This window comes from Artemia franciscana, chromosome 2 (genome assembly GCF_032884065.1).
Source record: "Artemia franciscana chromosome 2, ASM3288406v1, whole genome shotgun sequence".
NCBI lineage: Eukaryota > Metazoa > Arthropoda > Branchiopoda > Anostraca > Artemiidae > Artemia > Artemia franciscana.
Genome location: NC_088864.1, coordinates 48,082,124 through 48,109,549, shown reverse-complemented (window position 1 = coordinate 48,109,549; position 27,426 = coordinate 48,082,124). Strand labels below are relative to the sequence as shown.

The 27,426-nt window shown below is 36.0% G+C and overlaps 3 protein-coding genes across 4 annotated transcripts in view; 1 reads left to right on the top strand and 2 right to left on the bottom strand.

The window, feature by feature from the left end:
- Positions 1 to 18,561, bottom strand: part of LOC136042964 (cysteine and glycine-rich protein 1-like) — a 122,673-nt gene extending 104,112 nt beyond the window's left edge. The window contains exon 1 of one of the 2 annotated variants that reach the window (XM_065727876.1): positions 18,541 to 18,561. The gene's annotated coding sequence lies outside the window, so the exon portion shown is untranslated. Of the gene's footprint in view, positions 1 to 18,238; positions 18,257 to 18,540 lie in introns of those variants that run through there. The other variant, XM_065727880.1, reaches the window with a different exon arrangement.
- Positions 8,778 to 18,660, bottom strand: LOC136042955 (uncharacterized). Its single transcript, XM_065727861.1, has 2 exons — positions 18,629 to 18,660; positions 8,778 to 10,274 (listed from the first exon to the last, which is right to left on the bottom strand). The coding sequence occupies exon 2, from the start codon at positions 10,260 to 10,262 to the stop codon at positions 8,805 to 8,807; it is 1,458 nt and encodes a 485-aa protein (XP_065583933.1). The 5' UTR covers positions 10,263 to 10,274; positions 18,629 to 18,660; the 3' UTR covers positions 8,778 to 8,804.
- A 269-nt stretch (positions 18,661 to 18,929) lies between these two features.
- Positions 18,930 to 27,426, top strand: part of LOC136042939 (uncharacterized) — a 65,243-nt gene continuing 56,746 nt past the window's right edge. The window contains exon 1 of the mRNA XM_065727855.1: positions 18,930 to 19,146. Coding sequence (XP_065583927.1) covers positions 19,006 to 19,146 — 141 coding nt within the window. The 5' untranslated portion in view covers positions 18,930 to 19,005. The remainder of the gene's footprint in view (positions 19,147 to 27,426) is intronic.

Here is a 27,426-nt window from a genome sequence, read left to right as displayed (position 1 = left end):
ATATACGCTTCTGTTCTGAATTGTCTCATCTGTACTGCGAAAGTTACCATCTGATCTTGTTGTTATGCCTCGGGATCTTTGTTTAGGGGAATTTTTTACACCATTCCGACAACAGACAGCAATTTGACAAAGTTGCTAGACAGTTTTCAATGAAATGTCATAATGGATCCCATGACACCCCAACCATCTAAACAGATGATAGGTTTTCTATAATAGGTGGTCATAGAAAAAAAAATAGTTGCTATACCATTGTCATCTTCGACAATTCACAGCGAGTAAGTCACCGTCTGGTCGTGTTGTTATGTCCCGAGATAGTTGTTTCTGGAAATCTTCGGCATCATTCCGATGATATCGCATTGACATGCATGCTAAGCGTTTTATCGATGAAATAAACGAATGAATCTGAGCAGAACCCTGACCATCTGGAGAACTTTCTTATTATTGATAACAGTGATTGAATCGGCAACTGATTATGAGTTAGGTTTGTTAAGTCTCAGTAGGCGTGCAGGCACGCCTATTGAGCCTAAACAAACCTAACTCAAAATCAGTTAACATAATGTAAGTGAAAAATTATTTGTTTCCATATATAACTTCAGTAAAAAAAGAGGGTAGCACTTGGGTTGGAAGATAAAAACAGCGCCATCTATGACTGTAAATTATTGGATGGCGGCAACAGGAACGCATCGAAGTATTTGATGTCTCGAACCTAAAAAAAATCCAAACTGTTTGTTGGATTAAAAATCAAATGTATTTTGAATAAATACAGATTAGAAGATGAACATTTCTCTTTTGGGAAAATTCAGAACTGAAGTGTGAGTTTTTTCTCTCCATTGGAAAAAATCTACACAGAAGTTGAACAATTCTCTTTGGGAAAATTCAGAATTTAAGTGTGATTTTTTTCTCTTCATTGAAAAAATGTACATAGAAGTTGAACTTTTTGATATATTAGAATCCTTATCAAAAGTTCTTTTGCTAGACATGTTGAGAATTCAAATCTATAACAGAAGTGGAACTTTTTTTCTCTTCTTCACAATTCTTGTCTCTTCTATGGAAAATTCAGAACAGAACTTGAACTTTTCTCTGTAAAATCAGAACAGAATTGTAACTTTTTTCTCTTCTTTGAGAAAACTCAAAATCGAATTAGAACTTTTTTCACTTCTTTGGAAAAATTCCGAACAGAAGTTGAACTTTTTTCTATTCTTTAGGTAAATTCAGAACTGTAGCATGACTTGTTTCTCTTCTATGGATAAATTCAAAACAGAGTATGAGTTTCTTCTCTTCTTTGGAAAATTCAGAACAGAAATTGAACTTTTAGGCATATTAGAATCCATGTCAAAAGCCTTTTTTGTTAAGGCATGTTGAAAGATCAATCACAGTTCAATTAATATTAATAAAGTTCTCCAGATGGTCAGAGCTCTGCCCGGATCATCGACGAAATGCTTAGAAGACATGCCAATGCGATAGTGGTGTCAACGGAACGAGGCCGAAAATTTTTGGGGACGAATATCTCAAGACATAACAAAAAGATCAGATGGTTTCACTCCCCATGAGATGTCTATAGCAGCCGTGTAACATAGACGACACTAAGTGGCACCAGTCCAACAAAATCTAGGAAAAACAGCGTTATATTCTCGGGAAAATAGAGTTGTCAGAATGGTGCCAAGAAATTCCCCTGTAATGAATATCACAATGGCATAGCAACAAGACCACATAGTGAATTTTATAGTACAGGTGGAGAAATCCAGAAAAGAAGTGAAGCTTTTTCTCTTCTTTGGGAATATTCAGAATTGAAGTGTAATTTTTTTCTACACTGTTTTTGTGGGAAATCAGAACGGAAGCGTAAACTTTTTTCCTTCTTTGGAAAAATCCAGAACCAAATTTTCTCTTCTTTAGAAATAAATTCAAAACAGAAGTTCAACTTTTTTCTCTCTGTTTAGAGGAAGATCAGAACAGAAGTGTAACTTTTTTCTCTTCTTGGAAAAAATTTTAAATCGAAGTTGAACTTTATTCTCTTCTTTAGGGAAATTCAGATCAGAAGTTGAAATTTTCCACTTATTTGAGAAAATTCAGAACTGTAGCATGACTTGATTCTTTTCTTTGAATAAATTCAGATCAGTAATGTAATTTTTTTCTCTTCTTTGGAATAATTCAGAACAGAAGTTGAACTTTTTGGTATATAAAAATACTTCTTTCGTTACACACGTTATCAATTCAATCACTGTTCAATTAATAATAATAAAATTCTCCAGATGGTCAGGGCTCTGCTCAGATTCACTCTGGTTAATTCATCAACAAAATGCTTAGCATGCATGTCAATGCAATAGATTTGTCATAAGAATGATGCTGAAAATTTTCAGAACTGACTATCTCGACATAACAACAAGATCAAATGGTGACTTTCCCTTGTTGTGAAATGTCTACAGCAGTCGTATAATAAAGACGACACTGAGAGGCACCAGGCCAAGAAATTGTCTGAAACAAAGCATGAAAATGGAAACAAAGAGTTGTCGGAATGGTGCCAAGGAGTTCTGGGAAACAAAGATGACGATGGCATAGCAACTGTTTTTATTCTATGACCACCTGTAATAGAAAACCCATTATCTGTTCAGATGGTCGGGGCGTTATGGATCCATTATGATCCATCATCATTGAAACTGGCGAGCAACCATGTCAAATCACTGTGTGCTGTCAGAATGATGCCCAGAAATTCAAGATTGCAAGGCATAGCACAACGACCAGATGGTGACTTTTGCAGTACAGATGGGAAAATTCAGAACAGAAGTGTAACTTTTTTTCTCTTCTTTGGAAAAATTCAGAACTGAGATGTAAATTTTGCCTTTTATGGAAAAATTCAGAACACAACTTGAAAATTTTTCACCGTTTCAGGGAAAATCAGAACTGTAGTAGCTTTTTTCGCTTTATGGAAAAATTCGGAACAAAAGTTGAACTTTTTTCTATTCTTTAGGAAAATTATTAAACAGAAGTGTAAAATCCCTGGCCTATGAAAAATCTTGAAAAAATCCTTTGGTCTTGATTTCATCTCTTAGCGTAAACAACGAGCCATTCAATAGTCGTTCTTTCCCATGCTATTAGAATGTCATTTAGAATAATAAACTCCGACCAATGAAAAATCTAAAGATAATTCTTCTTGTTTTGGTTCATCTCTTAGCGAAAACAGAGAGGCAATAAGTAGAGGTTTGCTTCCTCATATACGAAAAAACTTCTGTTCATTTTTAGTCTTCATATAGCTCCTTACTTTATAGCTGAATAAACGAAAAATAAAAGAAGTGTCCCATTGTTGCATCTCTCACCTATGAAAAAAAATCACAAAATCCTCTGGTCATGGTTCCATCTCTTAGCATAAACAGCGAGGCATTCAATAGTCGTTCTTCCCAAGGTATTAGAATGCATTTAAGAAAAAAAACTTTGGCCTATGAAAATATCAAAAACTCCTCTGGTCTTGGTTTTACCCCTCAGCGTAAACAGCAACACATTCAATAGTCGTTCTTTTCCATGCTATTAGAGTGCCATTAAGAAAAAAGCTCTGGATTATGAAAAATCCCCAAAATCCTCTGGTTCTGATTTCACCTGTTATCGTAAACAGCAAGGCATTCAATTTTCGTTTTTTTCCATGGTACTAGAATTTGATACAAAAAAATAAACTCTGAATTATAAAAAATCTCAAAAAACTGCTCTGGTCTTGGTTTCACCTCTTAACGGAAACAGCGAAGCAATAAGTAGAGGTTTGCTTCCTAATACACGGAATAAAGTCTGTGCGTTTTCAGTCTTAATAAAGCTCCTTACTTTATAGTTGAATAAACAAAAAAATAAAAGAGGTTTCCCATTGTTGCATCTCTGACCTATGAAAAATCTCATGAAACTCCTCTGGTCTTGAATACTCCTCTTAGCGTAAACAACGATGCATTAAATAGTCGTTGTATCCGATGCTATTAGAATGTCATTAAGACGAATAAAACTCTGGCCTATGAAAAATCTCACAAAACTTCTCTGGTCTTGGTTTCGCCTCTTAGCATAAACAGAGAGGCAATAAGTAGAGGCTTGCTTCCATATATACGGGACAACTTCTGTTCGTTTTTAGTCTTAATATAGCCCCTTACTTTATAGTTGAAAAAAAAAATAATAATAAAAGAAGTGTCAATTTCTTGCATCTCTGACATATGAAAAATCTCAAGAACTCCTCTGGTCTTGCTTAAACAGCAAAAACAGTAACGCATTCAACAGTTGTTCTTTTCCATGCAATTAAAATGTCATAAAGAAAAGTAAACTCTGACATACGAAAAATCGTAAAAAACTCCACTGGTTTTGGTTTCACCTCTTGGTAAAGAGCGAGGCATTATGGTTCAAAAAAGGAATAAAAATTCTAAGTTAAAAAAAATCACAAGTTGAAAAAACTCAGAATAAAAAATAAATAAGATTTGGCTCAAGTGCTAAGCTCGTAAACCACCCGAAGGAAGTGGTTATACGATTTTTAGTTCTGATATTGCTCTTTACCGTCCCGTGAAGGTCCAGAATCAAGAAAATTCCATGGATTGAATTCAAAAGTTAAAGAATGGCTGGGAGGGAGGAGTGTTCTAAAACGCTCCTATGTATGTTATCTATGTATGTTATCTCATGTATGTTATGTATGTTATCTATCTATGTATGTTATGTATGTTATCTATGTACACTCCTAGTATGTATAATATACATACAATTCGGTAACTAAACGGATTGTAAATGTGTTTTGATAAGCCAAAACTGTATGAAAAACAGTCCCCGTCCACTAAGAATACGACAAAAAATACATAGATTACGAACCTCTTGTATACTACAATCCACATCAAAATTCCTTTTATTAAACATCTTGATAGTTAAAGCTCACTTTATGTAATTATAAACTTGGACTAGTTTTATTTCTTAATGTGTGTTGTCGGAGTATAGGTGGATACAAGGGGCTAAAACTCCAATAGCACACCAGGATGGGGCTCCCGTAGGAATATTGTACAGGATACTACTCAAATGATACATAAAGATAACAAATTCCGCTATGGATGTAAAGATGAATCCTATAACAAGTAAAAATTAAATGAAACACCAATTTAACCTTAAAGAGAATAAAAAACGCATGTTTTCCATTAAGAGTAAGAAGCCATATTACATTTTAAAACGAATAGAAATTATTAGGTAAGTAGGGGGGGGTACCCCCTCTTCTATCTCGCTCTTTACTCTAAAGAATCTTATTACATTTAGTAGAGCTTTTTATTGTTCTAATTAAACAATCCTTGTGTTTCAGGAGTCGTTCTTCAAGAATTGGGATAAAAAGTCAAACTTTGGCGTAAAGAGCAAGGTATTGAGGAGGGTAAGGGCTCATCAAATACGCAATAATTTCTGTTCGTTTTAAGTTTTAATATTGCTCCTTATTTTCAGTTGAAAAAACTGTGTGTTTTATTCAACTTTTGATCGTTTTTTAAGTAATGCCTGGAAACCCATCTCACATTCTACAGAAAAATCCTTCTTATGGAAAGATTCTCTAAATAATTCAATCCCGGTTAGAATCTACCCCGAACAATTACCTTAGACATCTCCGTATGTTAAAATTGAGTCGTTGAAGAGAAAGTACGACAAATAAAAAGCGTTTCGTATAGGAATTCTAGAAAATTCCCCCACTCTAAAATTTCCCCTGAAAAGGGGAAACTTTTCAATAACAAATACTTAAGTGAACAAAGGACAAATTTCTTAATTTAAAGACCTTTTCCCGAGGGCTGGGGGGGGAGGGTCATATTGTCTCCAAAGGCATAGTTATTGGGGCTTTCAACGATCGTGAACAAAATAGCTAACTGAAAACTTTGATCGGAGACATTGAGGAAAAAGGAGCATGGAAGGTTGGCCACCAGCCCTTCACTCTTTTTGGTCACAAAAGGACACTAGAAATTTTAATTCCCGTTCAAATGAGTCCTCTTCCGATATTAAAGGACCTTTTGTTCGAAATGATCAACCCTAAAAAAAAGACAAAAACAAATAAACGCGCATCCACGATCTTTCTTTTGGCAAAAAAATACAAAATTTCATATTTTTGCAGATTGAAGCTCGAAACCTCTACAGTAGGGTTCTCAGATACGACAAATCTGATTATGTGATTTTCATTAAGATTGCTCAACTTTTAAGGGCGTTCCTCCCTTTTGCGAAAATCAGCAAATTTTCCCCGGGTCGTAGCCTTTGATGGGTAACACTAAACTCAATGAATCTTATATTTATGGAATAACTATAATGAACCAATTATTTTGACGTATCTTTTCACATCAAAATTCAGTTTTTTAGAGTTTCGGTTACTAGTGAGTTGCGTCACTCCTTCCTTACAGTTCGTTACCATGAACCGTTTGAAAGAAATTGTCCTGAAAAACATAAAGCCTTACGATTTCTTGTAAGAGAACCCTGAAATGTCAAAATCGATTTTCGGTATATTATATTTGTTAAGGGAAGATTCGTTAGAAAAACATTGCTCATGGGAAACCCCCCTCACTCCCTCCTTATGCAGTTAAGCATAGTATATGATAGTTAGTTCCAAAAACAGCCACCGGGCCATTCCAACAATCAAAATAATACTAAAAGAACAAATAAATGAGCATCTGATTAACATAAACAGATTTGCAGATAAATTAACACGCAATACCGTTCAATTTTTACTGGCTCTATATTTACCTTGAGGAGACTCCAAAGCCAACTTCAATAAATATAATTTGATTTCAACTTCGCACTAAGAATATGTCTGCAATAATGGGGGAGACGCTATTCCCTTAGCATCCATACTAAAAAGCTTCAACCAAATATATTATTCCAAACTAAGGGATGTTGAGGTTAAATCCCCCCCCCCATATTGCTCAGAAGAACCTTTAAAAACAGTTGGAAAGGTTGGCTAGAGCCAAGTCACTTTTTGAGGGTTCAGTCACCCTCTCTTCTCAAAATAGTCCACTTTCCTTCCACCCAACCCAATAACCGATGTTCAGTAACAACCGATGTCCAGTTGCATACCCGTTAGTACTTCAGCATGTTTGTTCTGTGTAACAGCTCTTCAATTTGTGCAGACTTTATAGGTTTACAAACAAACTCGGCATCATGTGGGAGCATATAGCCTTTGAGACTAGAAAGATCCATTCACTGCTTTCCGATAGTTCTAAGCCAACAGGCTAGATCGGCATTTTCGCTCAATAGTACTTTGGCCCTGTTTGGTCCAAAATTCCTGTTTTGCTGCACAAACTTGCAAAAATCGGCACATTGCCGTGATAAAATCCGATAGTTGTAGACTATATATATCTCGGCTATAATCATAAACCGATTGAGACTCTCACAGCTGTCAATAGTTTTATAGCTTTTCCATAGTTCTAATCTGACTGTAATAGTGACAAAATATTAAAAAAACAAATAAACACATACACACCCCTCCATTATAATTTCTTGGAAGAAATCGCAAATTTTGCTTTTCGCACATGCTGAATATGATGCTACATCATATGCAGCAAGATCAGGTACCCCCTCCCCATTGGAAATTTTCTCCAGCTCGTATTTTTTAGCATAATTTCAAATAAATCTCGTGTGTTTGAAGTCACTCAAAAAAAGATATTCCTTTGATATATTTATCGTTAACGAATTAGTTTCGTATATTTCGGTTACTATAGACATGCTTACAGAACACTTACCATTTTTACTTACAGAACGTTACCATGAAATGCTTGACAATGATAGAAATTACTGGAAGTCCTGGCTATTTTATTTAATGTATTAATGACAAATAAGACACTATTTAAAATGATTTTGTTTTAAATGAAGTACAAATGACAACACTGGTCCTTAGAAGGTTTACGGGAGCGGTAACCCTACTCTTATTGCATAACTTTTGGTCTTCTAAATGGCTGAAGTTATCCTGAAACATATCCTGTAGAAACTCTTGAGTACACGAGTATCTTAATCCACTATTTTATTAGAAAGATCTTTTTGTATTGTAGTTTGTTGCAACTGTATTTTTGCTTAAATAAATGCATGATAAGGTAATCTATAAAAGTAGTTCTGTTCTACTGTCTTAACAAAGAAAGAAAAACATAGACGTAATGAATCAATGCAACGAGATTTGTTTCCTTAATATTTTTCCGAGTTTCACAGCAACTCAGCTCAACTGAACCCTCATGTATCTCAACCTTCATTGAAACCAACCCCATTTAACTCAACCTCTCATTCAAATCAATCCATGCAATTCAATCCCATTCAACTGATCCATCATTTAACTAATTCCCCATAAAATTTAACCCCATTTGAAACAAACTTCATTTAGCTCAACCCTATGTAACTCAACTCTCACCCAACAGAACCAACATTTAACTCAACCCTATGTAACTCAACTCTCATCCCACAGAACCAACATTTAACTCAACCCTCATCTAAGTCAGCCCACATTTCCAGCGCCCAGGTTTCAGAACAATACTTGACAACTGTTATTACTAAAGCTTTCAATATTTTAACCTTGGTTCAAAGACTTATTTTTCCAAACTTTTTTTGTTGTGAAAAAACATCATGGGCCTTGGTTGTACCCAGGTAAAAGAAGCTATCCACTTAATGTTCTCTTTATCCAACTTCACCTCTTCAGCTTCAGCATAGGATTTAGATTGAGCGAAATGGGCGATGAGATCCTCCTCTAGGTACTGAAGAAGTTTTGGAGAGTTCTAGTATTACAAGATCACAAAATGCAAATACACATCAAGGAGTCCTGACTTAACAAAAAGAGCAAATAATTGAAATACTTTTAATTTGAAACATTAGCGCTTTTTATAAAAACATGGTTTAAGATAAATCTTAGGCAATTTGGCCTTATTACCAGTACTTGATACTTTTTTGAAAGCAGCAAAGAAAAAATGTGTATTTTCTACGTTCTTCTTCAAAAGCTTAAATCCAAACTTTTCTAAAGCTCTAAGAAATCCATCGATGTCATTGCAACGGCTTGTAACCTCTGCTAGAAGAAGAAACCCCCCAACTTTCAAAACACGATTCGCTTCCATAATGAAATCACTAAGATTAGTACCCATTAAGGATAAACAGAATATTGCCAAGTCAACAGTGGCATTTTTTAATGGAACATGAGCCATATCACAAGCTGTGACAAGGTCATTGTGAGCAACTAGATCAAAGGAGTAAACTTTTCTGTCGGGTAGCGATTTGGCAATTTGGGCATCTCCAGAGCCAAAATCAGCAATATCCCCTTTTGGAAGTTTTTGTATATATTTCATAATTATATTCATGGGATTTGTTGGCCACTTGGCAACTTGAAGTTGAAATCCTTTATGGTACACATCGAAGGATTCAGGATCTTGCCTAAATTTTTTTAATGCATCTTCACTTGTAGAAGTGTATAAATATTCATTTAAATATCTAAACCGGGACGATACCAGCTTTCCTCTCAAAATATCACCATAGCTGGAACCAGCATTTTTAGCTCGCTTTGACTCAGGAGGCATCAACTCGGGTTCTACTCCTTCAAAACTTGCAGAGTTTTCTTCTACTCCTTTATCAGCAACAACTTTGTCACCGTTTTTCCTGTTCCTTTTCTTCCTTTTATTTCTTTTACTTTCTTCAATAACATTTTGAATAGAGGCTGAACTATTACCATCTAAACTGTCGGGCTCCAGTGATTTGTTTTCAGAATATGCAGCATCATTTTCCACAACAGAATAGTCTTGTATTCCTTTATTCATTGCTATTTTGTCACTAATATTTTCTATTTTTTTCATTTTCCTTTTTTTACCTTTATTATTGGGATTTTGAAACAAAGATGACTTACTATTGTCAGTTAAATTGTCGGCCTTGTAGTTTTTCTCCTCAACAGGGACAATTTCCTTGTTGTTACTACCACTGAATTCGCTTACACTACTGTCAAAAAGCTTTGTTTCAAAATTTTTATGGTATCTATTTTTATTTATTTTTAAATCTTTATTGCTTTTGCCTTGATGATGATCTAGACATTCATTTTGTTCATTTTTGTTTTCATTCACCACAAATTCCTTTTTCAAATTCTGGACTTTCTTCTTTTTTCTGGTGCTGTTTTTCATAGTTTCTTCGTTTCCTGGTTCCTCTGGGATGACAATTGGAGTTCTGTTTGTTTTATTCTTCACTTTCTTTGCCTTTTTACTACTGCTATCATCATTTTTCTCAACGGAGATGGCACTTGCATTCAAAGAACTTAAACTGTCAGCACCAGGCCAATCTGGTTCCTCAAACATGGTAGCTGAAAACTAAAATGTCTTACAAATTTTGATCAAGATTGTTCTACACTAATACTTTAATGTTAATTTGCAGTGGCTAAGTCTGGCGACCAATTTCACTGTCATACATACAAAAACAGCTTCCCACAACTCAAATCCAGCATTGGGGTGCTTATGCCTTCAAAAGACTCCAGGTGTTTCAGTGGAGGCGACCTGGAAGATTTTCTAGGGGTAAGGGTCTGGTGCTTTGCCCAAGGGCCGTTTTAACTAGAAATCATCCAACATATCATGCATTCAATATTTTCTGTCTAAATTTTTATACTAAGTCATCACACAATATTTGGAAATGAATTTTAAATTTATCACCAGTAAGAAGGTAAGCTTAATTTGCTTTTCCGTAAGAAATTCTTAACGACAAATATTGATATGACAAAGCCTAGTTGCTCATATCTGGACTCCAATCCAAGAATTTGCCATTTAAGAAGGGTTTTTGGAGCCATATTGCTAAGAAATATAGCATTACCTTTTTTTTTGTTTCTGTTCTTTTTTCCTGCAATTTTTATACTTGGCTGTCACAATCACACTGAAATATTAGAAATATGGAATATGAAATATTAGAAGAGCAGCTATCAAGTTTAACCACTTGTAGCTCAATCCTTGTAATAAGAATTTCAGTTGGTGAACCAAGATACGAAATTATAAATAATCTCATATTTACAATATTCAAAGTACAAGGATATGCAAATGAACACTCAGGCAGTTTAATAGAAGATTCAGTCTACACTCATATGATGTGATTACAACACTTGGTGAATATTTTAACACTTTTTTGAAAATAGAGCTAGTGACTCAATGTATTTCAACTTTTTTATTTGAAAACAAATTCGAAAAACAAAAGTGAAAAAGTATACATTTCGTTTAAAAAATTAAACTGTTTAACACAGAAAATGAACATATTTTACGAAGGTTGAATAAGAAATAAACAAATTTATGTTGAAGCAAGATGAAATTGCAGCAAACCATGCAAAACCCTAGTTCAGACACGCTAATATTCATATTTTACAGCTAAATTACAATAGTTCAGATACATTTTAAAACAGCAGATACTACAATTTTCTAGTCCATTCAATAGACAGAAATTATGATTCAAAGATTTCAACATCTATGAACGCAGTCATTCCACAAATAGTTTGTTTCAATGTATACAACAGATTTTTCATGCAAGGTTGATTTTATCACCTGGTCTAGAAGCAGGTGTTGAACTACATGTCAAAAGTTACTTAATAAAAAAGCACTTTAATTCTAAAAAAGGAAAAATTGATTTTAATTAATGACTCATTTTCCTAAATTCTTTGAAACCTTATAAATCAAAATTTAGCAAAGGTATAAAATTCAATACACTTTTCTTGCGCGTCCTTTGTAATGTAGATCTGTTCCTGAAAAGTTTCATTTTTTCAACATAAAGTTTGTCTTATTTCTTCAAAGGTTATTGCCTTTTGGAGGGGGAATGAGTGATGGACATACCTCAACGATCTTCCCAGAGCATAGTTTAGGCTCTGAATGTAGCTGATTTCTGAAAGTTTCACTCACCCACCAAAACTATTAGGAAACTTTCAGAAATATAACTACAGCCTGAATAAAAACAAAAAAAAATGTTTTGAGCCTTATATAGTTGGCTAAACCCTCATTTATAAGGTTTTCTATGTGGCTTGAAATCCTACTCAAATCCTTGAAATTGTATTTTCAAAACATCCAGCCAAAGAAAAGTTGAGTCAAACCAAAGTTAAGGAAAAATAACTTTCTTGACAGTTGAGTCAGGTGTTAACCTATCTTCCTTGCAATTTGCTAAGTCTCAGAAAATAAGATAAACTTATAGTTGAGGGGCGTTTTGCTAACTTAGAAGGCTAAGCTATGCAAATGAAACTTTTAAGAATGAATCAAGGACCTAAAAAAAACCCTGGGAAAGTGTTACCAAGCTATTATCTTAACCCTTTTCTTATATTTAGGGCTTAAAAGATTGCATAGACGTCAAATCAATGCCTATCTAAATTTCAGCAGGATTTGAAGTCATGTCAAGCTTTTTACCTGGATCTAAGAAACAGCTTTTGAAATCTTTAAAACCTTACAAATCAGGATGGAGCAACTGCATCAGGTTCTAAACACTTTTCTTGTGCCTCATTTGAGCAGCACATCCATCTCTCAAGGTTTTAATTTTATAACAAAAAGAATACGAAATTCATTAAAGGCCAGTGCCCTTTAGAGGGAGAAGGATTAGAGGTAAGTACGTCAAAACACCTTCCCAAGAGACAATTGAGGCTCTGGATTCAGCTGTGAGAGTTGCATTGACCTTCCTGAACTACTAATCTAGAACTATATGTTTTCAGTTTCTTTCTATTTTATTTCTGTCCTATATGAAATTTTAACCACAAGTTTAACTAAATTACAGCCATAGGCCAACACGGAACAATAATCCACATTGGAAAAATACATAATAAATTTGCATAAGCCCCTGGAAGCAAGGAAAGTTTTTTATTGTTTAAAAAAATAGAGCTGTGAGAATGCATCAAACTATAGCGTAAAGATTGGAAGATTTTGGGGAAAAAGTAGCAGGGGAGGTGACCTAGTTGCAATCCAATTTTTTTGTCACTTAAAAAAAGCACTAGAACTTTTAATTTCCATTCGAGTGAGCCCTCTTCTGATATTCTAGGACCACTGGGTCAATACAATCAATACTGGGTCAATACAAAAACCACAACAAAAAAACAAATAAACACCCATGATCTTTCTTCTGGCAAAAAATACAAAATTCCATATTTTTGCAGATAGGAGCTTGAGACCTCTACAGCAGGGTTCTCCAATACGCTGAATCTGACAGTGTGATTTCCATTAAGATTTTATGACTTTTAGGGGGTTTTCCCCCTTTTTCCCGAAAATAAGGCAAATTTTCTAAGGCTCGTAACTTTTGATGGGTAGGACTAAACTTGACAAGACTTATATATTTAAAATCAGCATAAAAATCCGGTTCTTTTGACGTATCTATTTGTATCCAAATTCCGTTTTTTAGGGTTTCAGTTACTATTTCTTCCATATATGCAAAACAACAGAGAAGTATATTAGATAAATATATTAAAGGTGTTGGAATTGATCTTAAGGACAAGATGAACATACTAGCCAATTGAATTCCTGAATTCCAATCAATTCACTTACAAATGCAACCTAACCCCTGATTATCTTAAATGACAATTGTAAGCAAAATATGGTGGTAAAGGGCTCCTGTAGATTTCTTGCTAGTGGTGGTGCGACAATCTGTGTTTATGTTTTAGTCCCAATTGAGCTTCCAGTTAATGTTCATTTAATCCTTGTCAACCATAGTTTTGAATGAGTCTATAGTTGCTGCCTGGGCTGTCTTTTCTGTCAACCACTCCACAGTGACACTGCTCAAACACTTGTTGCTCTCTTCTTCAAGATCAGGGAATATGGATTTTTTTGCAGTGGCCTCTAGTTCATCATAGGCAGCACAATAGTGCTGCCCAAGTAAAGAGCAATGTGGGCACAATGCATTTTTTTTTTAGACCAGAGCACTTTGTATTAAAGGAGTTGACATAAAAACTTTGAAAAGGGCCCATTCGATTGTAAATTGAAAAGGCTAGTGCCCTCTTTAATAGTCAAAAGGGATCAGAGATCAACTAACCCCCTTTCCCATGCACACCATTTCCCCAAACACATCCAATCAAAATTTTCAGATAGCCATTTTGTTCAACGTAGTTGAAAAGTCCGGAGATTATGTCTTTGAGGATGACAACTCCTCTACAGCTCTTAGGGCAAGGGCTGTAAGTTATGTCCTGGGGGTATATAAGGTATATATAGAAAAGGTGATTGTGTAAATCTGGGAGAGGACTCATTGGATCAGTAATCAGAAGTTCTAGTGCCCTTTTTAAGATTCAGAGTGATCATAGGGTGGACATCCCCTTCCCCCACACACACCTCATATTTTCCCAAAATGCATCTGATTGAAATTTTGAGATTGTCATTTGTTGTTGTAGTAACTTCAAAAATGGCTCATTCGGCTGGAAATTGAAAGGGCTGGTGTCCTTTTTAATAGTCAAAAGTGATTGGAGGGCAACAAACCCCCCTCCCACGTTCAACATTTCCCTAAACACATCCAATCAAAATTCTGAGATAGCCATTTTATTCCACAGAGTTGAAAGGTCCAGAAACTATGTCTTTGAGGATGACAATCCCTCAGAGCCCTCAGGGCAAGGGTTGTAAGCTATGACCTGGGGGCATATAAGGTTTATATAGAAAGGGTGATCATAAAAACTTCAGAGGAGGCTCATTGGATTGGTAATCAGAAGTTTTAACGCCCCTTATAAGATTCATAGTGATTGGAGGGTAGATATCCCCCACACCTCATATTTTCCCAAAATACATCTGATAAAAATTTTGAGATGGCCATTTGATTGGAAACTGAAGGGGCTAGTGCCCCTTTTACTATTCGAAAATGATTGGAGGGTAACTAGCCCCCACAATTTTCCCAAATACATCTAATCAAACATTTTGAGACCCCCCCCCCCGCTCACAGCCCTCAGGGCAAGGGTTATAAGTTATGCCCTTGGAATATATAAGGTTTTTACAGAAAAGGATGGTTGTAAAAACATCTGAGGGGGCTCACTAGATTGGTAATCGGAATTTCTAGTACCTTTTATAAGATTCAGAGTGATTGGAGGGTGGATAACCCCTCCCTCATATTTTCCTGAAATGTATCTGATAAAAATTTTGAGATGGCCATCTGTTGTTGTAGAAACTTCGAAATAGGTTCATTTGATTGAAAATTTAAGGGGCTAATTTCCCTTTTAATTGTCAAAAGTGATTGGAGGGCAACTTACCCTCCCCCCTCCCACGTTCACCATTTCTGAAAACACATCTAATCAAAATTTTTAGAATTTTATTTTGTTCAGTATAGTTAATAGACCTGGAAATTATGTCTTTGAGGATAATACACCCCTCCACAGCCTTCAGGGCAAGGGTTATAAGTTATGCCCTGGGAACATATAAGGTTTTTTTTTATAGAAAGGGAGGTTGTATAAAGTTCAGAGGGCTCATTAGATTTGTAATCAGAAGTTTTGGTGCCCTTTTTAAGATTCGAAGTGATTGGAGGGTGGATAGCCCCCCACATACCTCATATTTTTCCAAAATGCATCTAATGGAAATTTTGAGATAACCATTTATTCTTATAAAACTTCAAAATGGCTCATTTGGCTGGAAATTGAGAGACTTTTTTAAGTCAAAAGTGATTAGAGGGTATCAAGCCCTGCCCTACAACCATCAATTCCCAAAACACATCAAATCAAAATTTTGAGATAACCATTTTGTTCAGCAAATTTGAAAGGCCCCCCTTTGTTTATCCAGCCCCCCTTGTTTAATTTTCTACAAAAGCATCCAATAAAATTTTGAGATAGTCCTTTGTTCAAAAAAAAGATCATATAACAAGGTCTTTGGGGTGGGCAGAATCCCCCAGAGTCTAGGGTTGTAAGTTATTCCCCAGGGGCATATACAATTTTTAAAAGGAAAGGGTGGTCATATGAACTTTAGAAAAGGCTCATTTGATTTGAAATGTATAGTTCTTGTTCCCTTTTAAGAGTCAAACATGATGGAGAGCATCTGAAACTCATCCCTGACATCCTCTTTTCCCAAAACACATTCAATTGAAATTGTGAGATACCCATTTTGTTATCAATAGTCCAAAAATCATATAACAATGTCTTTATGGTGATCACAATCACCCAGAGCCCATGGGCATGGGTTGTAAGTTATGCCTGGGGCATATAAGGTTTTATGGAATGGGTAGTCACATAAACTTTGGATTGGATGGAGCTCATTTGATTGGAATTCAAAAGTTTTAGTGCCCTTTTTAAGAGTCAAATTAAAATGTAAGGCAATCAGCCCCCAAGTCTATCATATCCCATAAGTTGGGGGCAGCTACCTCCTCCAGTTTTCCTGAAATTAAATTCCTTTATTTTATATAGTATTTTGTATTATACCACCAACATGCAAGAAGTGAAGTTAGGTTAATCCTAATGAAAAATACCCAAACATGACAAAAATATACTACTTTAGAAACAAATCTGAGCTAGATATGGTAAAATTCTAGTTCAGCTACATTTTGCAATCTTGGAAAGGGGTTAGATTAGGAAAATAAAACATTCAGGGATGGGTCTATAGAGTATGTCCCAGGAAGGTAATTTGAAGTACCTGCCTTCACTCCTTCTCCCTCTAGAGGGCCTGACCTTTAAAAATCCTTGTGTTATAAAAGTGAAACCTTGCAAAATAGATCTTCTGTTTGAATGAAGTACAACAAAACTATTTTCAGCTTCAAAACTTTGCTCAATTTCAATTTATGAGGTTTCATAGATCTGCAAACATGCTTAATTAATATAAAATGTTATTTTGCAAAATTTCAATAGGCATAGACATGTCAAACAGGCAAATTTCTAAGGGTTAGAAATCAGAAGAGGGTTAACATGAAAGCTTGGCAATACCTTCCCAGAGTATGTTTTTGGCCCTGGATTTGTCACTGAAAGTTTCATTTTCCTAACCAAATCCCTTTCCAAGATAGCAAAAAGTAACTATACTAGAATTTTACCCTAGATATTTCCACATTAGGGGGAGGGGGTAGCCTAACTCCACTGGTAAATTGTTCATGGTTCATATTATTGACTTACAAATAAAGTGAACATACTAGTCAATGCCTTGGTAAATGTTTAGTTTCATTCCAAGTGCACTAAAGTGTGTATTACTGCATATAGCAAGATTCTGATGATCACATATTGTTTCTTTGTCATTATTGGATAAGTGCATCCCTTTTTTAGCTTTCTAAAATCTCCCTCCAACAAGACTAAAAATACATAAAGTGGGCTTGCTTACAGGTAACATTACCTATGGAGCAAAGCATATTAGTCCATGAGCCCCACAGGCAATGGGCAAGGTCTGTGTTCTATATTTATTCAACAAAGAGTGATAAAACTAAAAAAAACAACTCAAATGAGGTTTATTAAATAAATATAGAATACAGACCTTGTCCTGCTGCCTATAGGGCTAATGGACTAATATGCTTTGCTCTATAGGTAATGTTATCTGTAGGCAAGCCCACTTTACACATTTTTAGTTTGCCCCAGGGAGGAGAAAGGTCAACCAGAAATGGGTGTGCTTCACTAATAATGACAAAGAAACAATATGCAATCATCAGAATCTTGCTATATGCAGTAATACACACTTTAGAGCACTTGGAACAAAACTAAACATTTACCAATGCCTTTTTTAAGCTCTTTACAAATATAATAATCACTTCTATTGCAAATTCAAACTTAAGCCCTTTTTGAGCTCTTGAAAATGATGAAAATATTTCTAGTTTTTGGGTATAAAAAGGCTTAAAATAGCATAACCCAACCTAACCATCCTACACCTTCTTCCATTGGCTTTCATATTTTATCAAAAACACAGTCAATAATATGAACAACAAAAATTTACAGCCCCACCCCCCTAATGGGCAAATGCACAGCCTAAATTATAAAATCCCAGTAGCCTATTCTGCCACCCACCACTTGTTTTTCACTGAGCATTAGCTAATTGTTTCTAAATACAGATATATAAAACTGGTTTGTTCTTGAAAATTATGCAGTAAACTTGAGTGTTGGCCATATAATACATGTGCACCTATTATATTTTTACACTCCTGTGGTTAGAGGGTCCTGAAATTTGCCTACATGACAGGTACATGAACCTCCAACAAGGTTGACTCTAGTTTGGCATTGTGTAGTCACATGCATGAGAGGTGTAGCATGTAAAATGAACCATGACTTGATGCCCACTTAATTGGACTATCTGTCTTGGCTTTTTCTACAATTAGCCATGACTTGACTGGCCAACACTACAACTATTCATTTTACCTATTGAAATTTTGACAAAAAAAACATTTTACTTTAATTTTCAGTTACCAGTTGCTTTTTCTCTGCCTTTAGTTCTGATAATGCAATTCCTGTTATTTTAACCTTGCCCCATCACCCTTCCAGATTGAGGCCTAAAACTGCTGATACTCGGCTATAAGATATTGCCAAATTAAAGTAGGTTTTTGGAGAAATATATCACTAGAGCTATATGTGGGATAATTGGGGAAAGGTGTACTTGTGATTGGCTTAAATTGGCCATTTTAGACTAGCCTATTTGGAAAGAGCATAGAAAAGGCATCAAGTAGCCTAGTTTGTTAACCTTGTGAGGGATAGAATCGTGTTATATTTACCCTCAAATAGATATGTAAAGTAAAATTATGTATATATTTTTTCTTATGCATTGATAGTAGGAGTACAGATAGACATTTCAATACTCACAAATTGCGCGTTACAAAGTTTTAATTCAAAAACGTAGCCTTGTAACACTACATAGATTTTTGTATAATAGATAGCGCTAAAAATTCCGTTTTTGTTAAGGAGATTGAGAAGTTTTTTGCCAAATTCGTAAAGAAGAAGGGAAAAAACTTTTGACTGAGATACCTGGTTCGATTCAGGTTTTAGAAATTATGTTTCTAAGTCTGATGGCATAAAGATAGCAAAATTGTCTGAAGAATTTTTTGTGTACGGCGTGCCAATGGCAAAGGAGATTTAGTCACAAGAGGTAACAAAATTGCTCCAACTCAAAAGGCTGTGAAACAAATTTATTTCTAATCGTGTAGTGAGTCTTATGGAACTCCTTAAGCCAGAATGGTGTTATGTCACCCCGTGTTGAAACCTTATGTCAGCAGTTGACAAAGAGAGGTGCAGGAAATCTTGGCTCACAGTATGGGATGCTTCTAATGAGTAGAGTCATCATTATCATTGACCGGTGTTCACAGGACTTCTCCTTATCACTGGCAAGTCCAATTTAAAGTAATTTGTTTTTATACCCTAACATTTAAGAAAGGGACTTTTTTCTAAGAAAAAGCCACTTCAAATGTGAAACACATTCTTCTTCCATGTAGTTAGGTTTACAGATCACCATGTAGGTACTGTCGTCTCTGTAGCTGGTATCTTGGGTTTAATAGATCATTTTCTTCTTCAAGATGTTAATATGTTTAAGATTTTTTACTTTGTTTTGTGGGGGGGGGGAGTTTGTCAAAAACCATTTATTTTTTGTTTTTTTTTACCTTGGAAACATTGCTAAAAATTTGAGAATTTGCTGTTGTAGATAAAGAGTCAAACAAAATGTATGGAATATTAATGGCAATATCAACACAGACAAAAGTAAAATACTTATTTAGTTTAACTTATGTTTGTCCTGGATCCATGATTTATACAATTCATATTTGTTTTAAGTTGGGTTTCCTAGAATGAATTATAAATTGTAAAAAATTCAAAATGAAAATAAAATAAATAATCATGTCTAACTTATCAAATTTAAAATAAACAGAAATTGTCGCAAGTAAGATCAGGACTATCAGTAAGATAAGGAATGAATGAATGATTTATTACCCGTAAAAGTAAAAAACACAACATACGGAGTATTATAAATAAACAAAAACAAAAACAATAAACAGCAAGAAAAAAAAAGAGTAGAGTGATAGAAACTGTAATCCTTCTAAAATGTCCTAAAGGCTAAAGTGTGATTTGCAATTTAATGAAACCAAAACATATTTTTAATGGGTATTTTTTACAGTGTGAGACACTAAATACTGCTCAAAGTTTTTGGAGCTCCTGTTTTTATGTGTGTATAAGTTGTAAGCCCCCAATTTAGTTTTTCTAGTCTATTAAGCAACATATTTCCTCAATATTTTCTTCTTTTAAAGTTTATTCTTTTGAATATAAAACAATCGATTGATGAAGTATAATTTAAAAAAAAAATATTAAACTGAACACCTAAGTCAAGAACACCTGAAAAATTATATTTACTTGAACACATTAATATTTAGTAGTTTTTAACACCCAGGTCCGTAGAAAAAGGGATAGATGGCATCCTAGCCAAGATAAGTTTGGTGTAGGAACAGAAAAAAGTAATAGCCACAGACTGCTGCAATTTTATAGCCTTTTGGAAAGTTATGACGTTGGCAGACTCAAGGACAGGAATTTTGGAGAAACTTTCCAGGAACAGCTGAATGCTAAACTGGACAGATGAAAAATTCGACAATGTAGAAGATGGATGGAATACTTTTAGGAAAACAATTTGTGAAATTGCTGATGGTGTCTCAGGAAAGGAGGTTAGGAACACAGCTAGAAACAGTAATGAAAATGATTTATGTTTAATAGAGAGGAGACAAGCTTGTACAAGAATTATCTGAGTGATAGATCATACGAAAATTAGAGGAATATAAAGAAAGTAGAAAAAGTATTAAAATATGAACTAAGGAGGTATGAAGGGGAGGCTATAGGTAAAATTGTTGAGGATCTGGAAGATACAGCTAGACGACATAATAGTAAAATATTGTATTGGCATATTGGTAAATGTTTACTTTTGTTCCAAGTGCTCTAAAGTGTGTATTACTGCACATAGCAAGATTCTGATGATTGGATCTTGTTTCTTTGTCATTATTAGAGAAGCGCATCCATTTCTGGTTGACCCTCCTCTTCCAAGGGGCAAACTAAAAATTCTTAAAGTGGGCTTGCTTACAGGTAACATTACATATAGAGCAAAGCTAGTCCATAAGCCCTGCGGGCAGTAGGACAAGGTCTGTATTCTATATTTATTTAATAAACCTTATTTGAGGGTTTCTTTTTAGTTTTTTTCACTCTTTGATGAATAAATATAGTATACAGACCACACCCACTGCCTGTGGGGCTCATGGACTAATATGCTTTGCTCTATAGGTAATGTTACCTGTAAGCAAGCCCACTTTATGCATTTTTAGTCTTGTTGGAGGGGGATTTTAGAAAGCTAAAACATGGATGCGCTTCCCTAATAATGACAAAGAAGTAATATGTGATCATCAGGATCTTGCTATATGCAGTAATACACACTTTAGCGCACTTGGAATGAAACTAAACCTTTACCAAGGCATTGACTAGTATGTTCACTTTATTTGTAAGTCAATAATATGAAGTGTATTAGTCCAAGAGCAAGGTCATGAGTCCATGAGTGGGGCGAGGTTTGTATTATATATTTATTTAATAGACCTCATTTGAGGTTTTCTTTTTTTTTAGTTGTATAACTCTTTGTTGAGTAAATATAGAATACAGACCTCGCCCCGCTGCCTGCAGGGCTCATGGACTAATACGGTTTGCTCTATAGGCAATGTTATCTGTAAGCAAGGCCACTTTACGCATTTTTAGTCTCGTTGTAGTGGGATTTTAGAAACCTAAAAAACGGATGTGCTTCTCTAATAATGACAAAGAAATAATATGCGATCGTCAGATTCTTGCTATATGCAGAAATACGCACTTTAGAGCATTTGGAACGAAAGTAGACATTTACCAGGATATTAATACATTCAGAGGGAGTAGTCAATCTGGACTTGTCCCAGTTAAAGATAGGAGCAGGCCCTTAATTAGTGTTAAGGAAAGACTTAAAGAGAGATGTGCAGAACATTTTGAGGATATGCTAAATCGGGATAGAGTTAGAGGAAAAGATAAAGAGGAAAATGAAAAAGTTTGTGATGCCTTGGATGTGAAGAGAGACTTAAATAAAAATTAGTGACAGTACTAAAAGGAAGAATAATGCCCAAGATAATGATATGTTGGTAAATAAGTTTCTTAAATATGGTGGCTATGAGGTTATAAATAAGTCATTGAAGATTATGAATATGGTTTCTGAAAAAGGGGCAGTACCTAGTGATTTTAGGAAAACCTTAAACCCTTGTATAAGAAGGGTGATAAGAATGAGTGAGATGATTATAGAGACATTAGCTTGTTTTTTTAGGTAGTAAATTACTTAGTATGACGATACTTTTAAGACTTAGAGATGCTGTAGACTAAGTTTTAAAAGAAGAATAGCATGGTTTTAAGAAAGGTAAAGGATGTGTTGATCAAATTTTCACTCATAGGTTAATAATTGAGAAGTGCCTTAGTCAAACTCCTCTAGTCCTCTGCTTTATAGATTATGAGCAAGCGTTTGATTCTGCTGATAGAAGAGGTTTTGTGAAGGTCTTATCCTTGTATGGTATAACAGACAAATATATTAAAGTGATTAGTGCTGTGTACGAGAAAACCACTACTGCGGTTAAGGTAGGAAGTAAGGTTAGTAGCTGGTTTTGTATTAAATCAGGAGTTAAGCAGGGTTGTGTTTTATCTCCATTTATATGGATGATTTTGATGGATTTTTTGTGAAAGAGCGCAGAAAAGGCAAAGGTGTTTGATCAAATCAAATTGTTTGACCAAATCAAATGGTCAAGAAAATGTTTTCTAGATTGAGATTATGTTGGTGATTTAAGCATCCTGTAAAAAACGTGTGAGCAAAAGAAATTAGCTTTTGAAGGTTTTTCGAGTTCAGAATGCTAGAATAGGTTTGAAAATTAATGTCAAGAAGACTAAGTCGCTAAGGCTAGGAATAAGTGAAGATGAAAAGGTAACGTTAGGTAATAAAAAGATCGATCAAGTGGACAGCTCAATTTACCTCGGTAGTATTATTAGGAAAGACCAATGGGCACAGTGAAGATGATAAAATTAGACTAGCCAAGGCCTAGGGTGTTTATTCAAATTTGAAAAAGTTTTCAAGAATAGGAAGATAAGTCTGCAAGCCGAGATTAGAATACTGGAGGCCACAGTGATACCAGTAGTCAAATATGGCTCTGAAGCATGGGCACTAGGAAAAACAGAGGACGATTTAATAGATATTTTCCAGAGAAACTAACCGCGTTTTGTTTTGGGTGCCCGGCTAACTGGCCATATTTCAAACAGTAGGCTGTATGAAAAGTGTGGTTGAATCCTACTTTCTAAGGCTATAATGAGAGCAAAGTTGAGATGGATAGGGATTGTAGATGTAAAGTGGTTTAATAAGACATTAACGTAACCCTAATTTGTAAGCGGGTGAGAGGCAGTTCTCTCGTCACCAAACGCCGTGTTGAACTATATATCGCGATCAATGGCTGTCAGAATAAAGAAGGAAGTGTTTTTAAAACGAGCTGTGGAATTTTTGATAGAGACTCGATTTTAAAGGCAAACGAACTGTTAACTAAGGATGCCAAAACTGGTGATTGATTATGAAATGTGTGCAAGATATGAAATGTAAGGATAATTTAGTGGATATTGCTAAGCTACTTGCACGATGTGCTAAAGAAAGGATAAAACTCCGCAAGTTCGTTATATTTAATCCCCAAGAAGTACCAACCAGTGGATCAGAAGTAGGCGCTTGTATTATATCTTAGGTGAATTAAAAGTAATGGTAGCTCTCAGGTTTTCTCAAGCATTACAGAACAGTTCCACTCCCAGGGCCACCCGGCAATCCTATAAGTGACAGAAATCAACCTAATCCCACCCCTGATAGATATTCTCCACTACCCTATTACGTAGTTCTGAATGCCCCCCCCCCCCCCACTAACACGTCAGAAGAAAGAAAACAAATTCTTACCAGCATTTGCGGAGATGACATATTGGTTGATGATGTTGAATTGAAAAGAAACCGATCTGAAAAGGCAGACAGCATTACTTATTCTATCAACCAGAAATCAAAAAGTGTAGAAGCTAGGGTGAAATCCTCAACGTTTATAGAAGTGATCAAAAACATTCCAACTGCATGCTAAAATGGTGAAAGCCTGTGTTTCAGATTGCAAAAGGGCAGAGCAGTGTGGTGCTAGTCAAACCTATAAGTTGTACTTTCCTCCCGTTATCAGCTAGATCTGACTATGAAAAGCCCGCCAAAACTAGATTTTGAACGTTTTCCGATTGAAGAATTTGTGAACCTCCCAAAACGATGCAATAATTGCCAGAAATTTGGTCACATTTCAGTGGCATGCTCCGCTCCCCAGACTTCCCCATGTTGCGGTGTCCAAGGCCATACGTCGAATGCTAGTACCCAATGCACAAAACTAATTGGATGTGCAGCATGTTAGTCGACAAAACATATATGTCAGTCATTCTGCTGCCCTGAGATGAAAAAGCCAATCGCAAAATAAAACGCTCCGATGAATGAACAGAATACTAGGATTATGTCTTGGAATATAAATGGAGGTGTTCCTCACAGAATCCCTGTAATTGAAGAACTATGTCGGCGTAGCGATATTCTATGCATCCAAGAACATTTACTGACAAATGATAGCCTCAGCCTACTTAAGTTTTTAGACAATCATACATTTTATTTTGTACCAGCCAAGTCTCGTCAACGCGGGAGGCCTTTTGGGGGACTAGCAATCATATATAACTCTGCCGTTGATTCTGAGAGTCTTCATACAGCTGAAAACTTTATGGCTATAAGGGTCAAGAACCTTTTGATTGTCAATGTCTACCTTTCTACAAAGTACAGTGAGGAAGAATCAGATAACCGATTCTCGAAAGCGGTACTCTTGCAAAGTGCCTCAGGACTACTATGTTGTCCAAACTGGAATGCGCTATAGTCGGAGACTACAACTGTGATCTAGTCAACGACTCGTCTCCTTGGTCTCAGCTGATCCTAGGTGCACTTGAAAGTCGGTATCGTGTGCTCCCGAAAGACATAGATTTCACGTTTGTACATACTAGTGGTTCAGTCTCAAATATAGACCATGTCGCATGTCCATCAAACATGAGTGCCACAGTGAGTGTGCTAATGGGAAGTCACTCTGCTGCCCACATCCTAATTGAAGCATGTGTTAATGTGTGTATCCCGAAGGCCAAAAATACTTCAAAGTGGCATGAAATAAGACTGGTCAAAGGCCGACTTCCCACTTTATCGGACAGATCTCGACACGACGCTTCAGAAGATCAGGGTGTCATTTAGTCTAATACAAGCCAACGTGCAAAGGCATATCCAGGAAAATTAAATACAGGTTAATGCCTTTTGTGCTGTAATCATCCATGCACTACTAACTGACGAAAAGGCTGCTATTCCCGTTAGGAAAATCCGTAAAGGTATTGAAACCCATGGGTTCTCAAATAATCAAGAGCTAGTGAAAGCATGTCAGGATGCTAAGTTTTGGTTCTCGGTCTGCAAGGAAAGTGGTCGTCCTAAATCCGGTGTGCTGAATTGTCACCGTGTACACACAAAAAGTAAATTTGAGAAAGCCCTCAAGCAGTATTGCACGAATGTGAAAAATGACTATACAGAGAGAATAATTAATGATCCAAGTTGTTTACGGAAAGACCGCATGAAAGATCACCCAACCATGCCTAAGTCCATGCCTAGAAATCCAAATGACTAGCAAGCTTACTTCACGAGTGAATTTAATTCCCCGAATCCCAGTAGAGCTAGACCATATAGCTTGAATCTGTGCAATCAAACTCCAGTTTTCCGGGCTGCACCGAATCTGTTTGGGATGTAACTGCAAATGCCTTTAGGATGAAAAAGAAAAAAATACACGGAGTTGACGGTTGTGTACACTTCACCTTCTGAATGGTACTCGTCTTTTATATGAAATATTAACACTATCAAACTCCAGTTTTCCGGGCTGCACCGAATCTGTTTGGGATGTAACTGCAAATGCCTTTAGGATGAAAAAGAAAAAAATACACGGAGTTGACGGTTGTGTACACTTCACCTTGTGAATGGTACTCGTCTTTTATATGAAATATTAACACTATTCTACCAGGTCATATTCGTAGTCGGTTTTATACCCGATGTTTTCTGTACAGGGCAAGTTACACCCATCCTGAAAAAAGCAAAGCCAGCTAACATATGCTCCTCGTCCAATTACAGTGTCACCAGTATTATGCAAGCTTCTAGAAATGCTTATATTGTCAAATGGCAGACACTGTTGTCAAATACCAAACCACCAGATCCTTCTAGAAGTATATAAACAAGGGCTAAATTTGTGTATTGTACATATTATATGTACAATAGCCTTAGAGTGCTAATCAAAATACCCTTAATTCTGGTCGAGTCCGCTGTTGTATCGGTCCGTAAAGGAGGCAGGCAAGGTTCAGTTGTATCTCCGAGTTTGTACCACAACAGTGTTCTGCCGGCGCAAGCCCGAGTAGCTACTTCTTGTGTATCAAAAGGGATTGATGTTTCGTTGATGATGTATGCTGATGACTTGCTTAATTTGAACAGGTCCGCTGATCGACTATCGTAAGATTTTTATGTGTTGAATAAGGAATACAATACCGTAAGTTTGTCATTTAATGTGTCGAAATCTGCCGTCTTGATTTTCAATGCGGAGTACTGTGAAGAAGAAATCCCTTTGGGTGATTCAGTTGTGAAACCATCTGAGAGTGTTACTTACCTTGGTTTACCAGTCGGTCGAAGCCTCCCCTTCGGGGTTATTCTTGTGCGACACGTAGAAGTGAAAATCTGGATTGCGTACGGGTCAATTATTGGTAACAGACATAGGTTCTGCCGTAAATACCTTGCGTCGCTGTATAATGCCATTGTCCTGCCACATGTACTGTATATAGCACCTTTTTGGAAGTGCTTGCCGTCTGCTCAATGTGCAAAAGTAAGAGTTCTGTTTTTCGATTTGCAAAGTTCCTTCTGAGGCTCCCACCATGGACGAGTAACTCTTATATAACGCGTAATTATGGTGTATCCGATCCAACAGTCTGTGTTAACTGTGTCGCCGTGAACTTTCTGAAAAAGGCTAAGGGAAGAGTGAACCCATGGCTAGCCATCCTGTGCCAGTGGTTTGCTAATGTAAATAATGTGTAAATACGTCTGGTGATGTTCCCTAGTGTGACTTTTTTTTTCCTTTGTTATGCTCTGTTTTAATTCCATGTGAATTTTCGGGCTATTAAATTACTTACTTACTTACATTATGCGGATGAAAGATGACAGATTGCAAGAGATTATCCTTTTTGGTGAACCTTCTAGGTTTAAACAAAAGCAGGTCATCCTTGGTTGGGGTGGGAAGGTGCCGTAAGGAAAGATTTAAGGGAATTGGGAGCTTCCTGGGGGAGTTTAAAGAGGGAAGCTTTGAATAGACTGGGACTGAGGAGGAGCGTGCTTAGCTGTGTTTCCCTCAGGGGGCTTGGTGCTGCAGTGATTTGTGGTGGTAGTAGCAGTAGTATTAATGGGTAATGTGAAATAAAATATAACATGAGGAGTTTCTTCTAGTAAAAAGACTGAATACTGTATGTTAGTCTTCTAGGATGTATATTGG